At 46.2% G+C, this 6,890-nt stretch overlaps 1 protein-coding gene across 1 annotated transcript; it reads left to right on the forward strand.

Moving 5' to 3' along the window:
• The first annotated feature begins 222 nt into the window (after window positions 1-222).
• DUSP4 (dual specificity phosphatase 4) lies at window positions 223-1,453 on the forward strand. The gene is made up of 3 exons (XM_010083821.1): window positions 223-438; window positions 643-862; window positions 1,068-1,453. Exons 1-3 carry the CDS (start codon window positions 223-225, stop codon window positions 1,451-1,453), a joined length of 822 nt encoding a protein of 273 aa, XP_010082123.1.
• Window positions 1,454-6,890: the final 5,437 nt, after the last annotated feature.

Genomic DNA, 6,890 nt, shown 5'->3' on the forward strand with positions numbered 1-6,890 from the left:
CTGGGCCTGGGGTTTTGGCTGGTGGCATGGGGGTGACTAAACCCTGGACCAGAGGCTTTGGGCAGCTGAGAGCGTTGCAAGAGCTCTGGGAGCTCTGGCTCCAAGGGAGTGGTGGGGCTTCAGGGATTCCTCCCCTTGCTGCCAGGAGACAGTTGCTCACCTTGGGGCAGGAGAGTGCTCTCCATCGCTGTAGCATCATCTAGTGGTGACGGGCACAGTGAGATGTGTCGGCTCCAGCCGTGCTGTTCTGCGGGGCTGTGGCTGTCTCTTGGGATAACACCTCGTGCCTCTTTTCTTGCAGGGGGTTATGAGCGTTTCTCCTCGGAGTACCCTGAATTTTGTGCCAAAACCAAGTCCCTGAGCAATGTGTCACCGCCCACCAGCGCAGAGCCCCTAGATTTGGGCTGCAGTTCCTGTGGGACCCCTCTTCATGACCAGGTATGTCTGGAAGCCCAGTGCCCAGCTGCTTTGACTGCTCCTTCCAGCATTGCAGCCTGGTCCCTCGGGAGCCTCTCTGCTCTCCCTCCGCAGCCAGAGCCCTGCTCCCTGAGAGCCCTGGTTCATGTGCCAGGTTCCTTCACTGTGTCCTGCCCACTGCTATCCCCCGGACACCCCCATATCTGTTGTTTTTCTCTGTAACAGGGTGGCCCCGTGGAAATCCTTCCCTTCCTCTACCTTGGCAGTGCCTACCACGCTGCCCGGCGGGACATGCTGGATGCGCTGGGCATTACGGCCCTGCGGAACGTCCCCTCTGACTGCCCCAACCACTTTGAGGGGCACTACCAGTACAAGTGTATCCCTGTGGAGGACAACCACAAAGCTGAGATCAGCTCCTGGTTCATGGAGGCCATTGAGTACATCGGTGAGTCTGGTGTGTGTCACTGGGGGGAAGGTTCCTGCCTCAAAGACCTGGAGCCTTTGGGGTGGAGGGGATGGGAGTCCAGAAGGGTCCAGGCTGTTTGTTGCACTGGTGGGCAGGTGGTCAGCCACCATCTGCAAGTTGGGTGAGGGGTTTGGCTTTGTTGGAAGGGTGTTGGTCTCACATCTCACCCCCTGTTGCTCTCCAGACTCAGTGAAGGAGTGTTGTGGCCGGGTCCTAGTCCACTGCCAGGCGGGTATCTCCCGCTCAGCCACTATCTGCTTGGCTTACCTGATGATGAAGAAGCGTGTCAAGCTGGAGGAAGCCTTCGAGTTCGTCAAGCAGCGCCGGAGCATCATCTCCCCCAACTTCAGCTTCATGGGGCAGCTGCTGCAGTTCGAGTCACAGGTGTTGGCCACCTCCTGCGCTGTGGAAGCTGTCAGCCCCTCAGGGACACTGCGGGAGCGGGGCAAGGCCACATCCACTCCCACATCCCAGTTTGTCTTCAGCTTCCCAGTCTCTGTGGGTGTCCATGCCACCCCGAGCAGCCTCCCATACCTGCACAGCCCCATCACCACCTCGCCCAGCTGTTAGCTCAGGGGCTGAGCCCAGCCAGCCAGAGCATGCCCAGCGGGCATGGAGCCCTGTGATGTTAAGCAATAGTGCCGGACACTGCCATTCACCCTGGACTCTTTCGTAGAGAAATTTCTTACCTCATTTTGTTTTTGGTGTGTTGTTTTTTTTTTTTTTTGCTTTTTAATTTTATGTTTTGAAAGCACAGAAGTTATAAAAGCCACAAACCCTGACCTTGTCCAGGCTCCTTAGGGGAGGGAAAAAAATAGTATCCTGGGTTTCCTCAAGTGCCTGGTCTTCAGCTCTTTCCATCCCTATTTTATTGTTTTTTGTTTTTTCGGTTTTGTTTGTTTTTTTTTTTTTTTTTAAGATACACAAATCCTTCTCCCTGTATTTCTGTCCCTAGCTCATCTGGGTTGAAAAGGGAGCACACCCTCTTTTTACTGTGCAGCAGTCTTCCCCCTTGCACAAATCGACACAGGTGTGTGTGGTGGGTGCTGCTTACCTGAGCCAGTGACACTGGGTGACAAGCAGAGCTGCAGGCAGGGCCTGGGGGCAAGCAGCAGCAGTGGTGGTGGGACAGGGCTGCCTGCAGTCAGCCTCACCCCGGCCAGTGCTTGGGGAGGTGACTCTGCAGCTTTTGGTCCAAGCCTAGAAGATGCCTCATCTTCAACCCACCTGGAGCCTTGTTTCCCACCCTGCCTCCCTTCTTCCCCCCAGTCCACTCCAACATACAAGATGCCTGTGTGGCTGATGTATATATGTATGGGTTTTCTTCCCTTTTTTTTTTTTAAAGAAAAAAAATTAACTTTTTATTTATTGCCTGAGGGAGGGAGAAAACAAGTTGTTTGGAGAAAATTAAAATAAAACAGTTTTCAACAGTTGTGGTTGGCACAAGTTTGTCCTGAAACCAAAACACTAATAGCTTTCACAGAGCAACTGTTAAAAATGTATTTATTGAATTTTAAACTATTACAAGTATTGCAGATCAGACATTTAGCCAAGCACATTTATAGATCAAACTTGGTTGTTACAAAGATGTTATCTAAAGTCCACCGTGTAGGCAGGCTGAGAACCTGCCCATCATCATCTTTGAGAAAGAGGGTAAAGGAGGAAATAAATAAATGATATTCCAGCTCCAGGTAACTGGCAACCAAGAGAGGAAACACACAGGGCTAGTAAGAGAAACAAATTACACACACAAAAAAAATCTAAAATCTCAACCCCCAGGTACATTGCCATTTGGGTTGGCAGAGAAAGCAATGAGGAATGAAGATACACAAGCTTACAGGACTGTGGCACAGCAAAAATCCTCATTTCAATTTCCAAAGCTGAAGCAAGTTCTGCAGATGTTAAGAAGAAAGTGTCAAAATTACCTTGTAATACAGAGACTCTAATCAAACTACATTAGCAATTAACAGAACCAACACTACAACTTGCCACCAACAGGATCATTAAGACAGAAACAGATGGATCAAAACCAGCCAGATAATACGATCTGACAGGCGGATGTGTTAGTGTAATGAGAAACGCATCTGCTTCTCCTGTCCCCTCCTGCTCCATGGGCTCACTCACCTCACTTCAGAAGTTTTAACACACGTCCCCTGATCCTCTAGGCTTCACATCTACTACGTGTTCACAGAGGTGGGAACGCTGCCGCTCCCTCTCTGCGCGCATCCTGCTGCTCTCTGGAAGATCAGGAAGATCTGGAAGATCAGAGAGCTTTGGCCTGTGCCAAAGCCCCCGCCTCTGATCAGCAAAGGATTCAAGGCTACGGAGGGTCACAAGCCACTCACTACCTGTGGCTAGAATGGAATCTGTACTTTCCCACCTCTTCCCCAGTACAGCTGCAGCATGGCTTCAAATGACTGAAGCATGCACTGGATGTATCTCCTTTTAGACTTCTGAGCTAAATTTTCTGGGGCAAAGCAGCACAGAAAGGAAGAAATCCCTTTAAAAATAAATTCACACATTTCCTGACCTTCAGCTGCTGAGATTGATTAGCAATGTTCAAACTAATCTGTCCTGCGGTTGGACCCTTCCTTTTACCCATCTGTTGGAAAAATCTGTTCTGGGTAATTTCTGTTAACAGTCCCATGTGAAAATTCTAGAAGCTACGCCATCCCATATCCCACATGCCTCTTCTGTGCCTGCTGCCCACCAAAGCCAGCAGTGCACATCATCTTGTGGGGCTTTCCTTTTGCCTCAGTGTAGAATTTTGTTTTGGGGTATTCCGTTATCAACAAGCAAAGTAGAAAAGTTCACAGGCAAAATAAATTCCTAGTGGGATTCAACCGCATCACACGCAAACATTCAAAACAGAGGTTAGAAAAACGCACTGCTCATTCCTTGGACTATGGACCAACAGTGACTGCAAAATGGTGGAACGAGTACAAAAGGTTTGTAACAGCCTCCATGGAGCTGGGATCAAAACAGATTGGCAGATAAAAATAAGGATGAGAAAATAAGATGCACCTTATGAAGGTTCTGTACTCTCTGCTTTTAACCCTAACAGAAGTTTCGTTGGCAGCAGACTGCAATGTCACTGCACCAGGTACCTAACTCATCTGTCTCACGGAAACAATTTCAGCAATGGAGAGCAGAACCCTCCCTTCTTCGCTACGTGGTGAAGTTTGTTTCTGTTTTGCCTATTGGGGTCCTGTTGCACATTGCACAGATATTTCAACATACTGCCTCAGAGGGACATGCACAAAAATCAACAGGGCTGAGAGACAACGGTCCCCTTTCCCAGCAGACACCACGTTCTGTCCCAGTGGGAACAGCTCTTTCTGGAGCCAGTGAGAGGTGCCCAGGTTCCCAAGCCAACTAGATGGCTCAGCCCAGTGTGTTCTTGCATCCTCAGTTCTTACCGTGCCTCCAGTGGTGACCCAACGCTGCAAATGAGCATCCTGTTATCAGGGGACAGCCCTTCTCACAGACCATTGTAAAACATCTTCATTTCCCAGGAGGCAGCAGCTGCCTGGTTAAGGGGGTGATGCTATTTTTAAGGTCCCTTTCTCCAGAATTAGGAGGCATCAAGTTAACTCCCTCAGCTAAAGCAGCAGCATCTGTACTGTTAGCAGTGTGCCAAACACAGCTCTACCACCAAAGACACAACCAGCTTTTTCATGGGTAACTTAGATATCGATGGGCAGACCCTCACTTTGTTTTAAACTGTAAGAGGAGCTACAACAACATACGGCAGGAGAGGCAGACGCTGCTCCTGCACAGGTTTCTACAACACACAGATGCATCAGCAGGCCTGGGTATTCCTCTATGTCTGGCCACAAATGGATGCGAGATCACATCACTACGAGACAAAAACCACTGCAAAATGATTTCCTCACACAGCACCTTTACGATACGTTAACACTGGCAGTTCAAAGATACTGGACAGTATTTTTATCACTCTAGAAGTGAATCCAGACGAGCCATGAGTTCAATCAGCACACAGGAAACAACAAGCAAGAACAGAATCTTGTGCGGGCTTGGTGGGGTTTTTGCTTTTTAGGTTTGTTCTTGTTTTTGAAAGATGTAAAGCTTTTAACTTCCACACCCACGTTAACCATTTTGCTCATCTAAGCAGCACAACTGTTTCACCATTTAAAACTGTGTCTAACTGGGGATGGTGAGCAGCACGCACTCAGCACTATCTGAAACCCCAGTGTAGACAGGCACATCCCCCCACTCCATTATTAACTAAGTTAAAAACAAACCCCAAACTTAAATGATGAATACAAAGCTTCAAAGCCTAGTGGTGGTCTTTGCAATTCTAACACTATTAAACAAGTAGCCAAAATACAAGCACCCAATTTTATCAATGAAATTTGATTAAAAGGACGACTAGGCTAGAGCCTGGCTTGGACTTCAAAGCTACATATTTCATCAGGTCACAAAATGAAGCAAGAACCATATAACCACTGCCAGCTCAAGAAAAATAAAACCCAAAGTTCAAGATCTGTTGGAGTATTGCTACTTCTAAGGTTTTCTTTAGAGATATTACAAACAGATGATGCGCAGGTAGCCAGACTGCATCAAATGACTGATTTTACAGTGGGTGAAATTCCTCTGTGAGGATAACTTGCTTCAACATTAATGTCTTAATGTTGAAAATGAAAATTTTGTGTCTTAATGCTGCAAGAGAAAAGCTCTTTAAGTTTGTTTTATCCAAACATCTCAGCAAAATCCCACTTGCAGGGAGCAGATATATTTTCATAAACTAAAAGCACACTATTCTGTTGTTTTCTTGCTTTAAGGGGCATAAAACCTGAATGCATGAACTGGATCATCAGACAGTAAATAGTGCTGGTTGACAGGGAAATGTACAGTGTGTTGTGTTCAAAGAAACATTTCTTTCCTCTAGTTGTTACATGTTCAATGCTGAAGCACACCTCCTGGTATTGGTTGTTAAGAAAAAAAAAAATCAACATGGCTTGATTTTCAACCTTCTCTGAAGCTGTAAAAACAACACAAAAAAGAAACTGGTTTCTACTTTTGTCAAAAGCATATCCTCCATGAGGGGGACTTTTCAAATTGTTTGATGCTGTGCTATGCAATGTTTAAAAATAACTTTCTCCTACCCAGTGAAATAAACCCGGGAACTTGCAAGGAAGGGGATTAGAGTGGATAAATCCCAGCTTTGTTCTCTGGTATACCTGCAAACAAATTCACTTGTCAAGTGGTATCTTAAAAGTTCGTTATCATCAAAATGTAAAATCAGTATTTTAGAAGAAATTATTATTTTTGTAAATCCCTTAAGCTCCTTAATGGTGATGTCACACACAAAGATGTGACATGAACCTGCTGTAACACACTCTCCCTTGCCAGTCTGAAACCCATTTGCTGGGTCTGGTATCACAGAGGGGCATGAACCAGACACGCCCTCGTGTATGCAATCTTCTGACTTCTTCCCTTGCTCTCTCCCAGCAAAACCTCATGCCACTCTAACTGGAGAATGCTTCACAAACTGCATGTACTTAATAGGAGCCTGAACAAACGTTCTGTTATAGATGCCAGCAGAGGGCATTGACCCGCTCTATGAAGTTCTTCCAAGCACAAGAGCTGGTTTTACCCTTGCAAACACTTCCTAGGGCTTCCCTCAGAAAACTCACACAGAAAAAGCAGTGAACTGACATGATTTGTTTCCACGCTAAAGTTACACTCACTCATATTATCGTCTGCTCAGAGGTGTGCAAAAGAACCCTATATTGAAGAACTGGCCCTAGCCCCTTCTCAGATGAAATTCATATTGCATTGTTAATGATTTTATCTCGGCTTTGTGCAAAATATCTTTAAGAAGTTTCCGGCTCAACTTCAGAATACAAAAGGAAAATAAATAGTTGACTAGGATCTCTTGAAAACATGAAATGAATGGTGTGTGCTGAAAAGAAAATTATGGGCTTAATGTAATTTATCTGCAAATAAAATAACTAGAATAGTAGTGTCTGAAATTTTAACA

Source organism: Pterocles gutturalis, unplaced genomic scaffold, assembly GCF_000699245.1.
Source record: "Pterocles gutturalis isolate BGI_N339 unplaced genomic scaffold, ASM69924v1 scaffold11025, whole genome shotgun sequence".
Classification (NCBI taxonomy): domain Eukaryota; kingdom Metazoa; phylum Chordata; class Aves; order Pterocliformes; family Pteroclidae; genus Pterocles; species Pterocles gutturalis.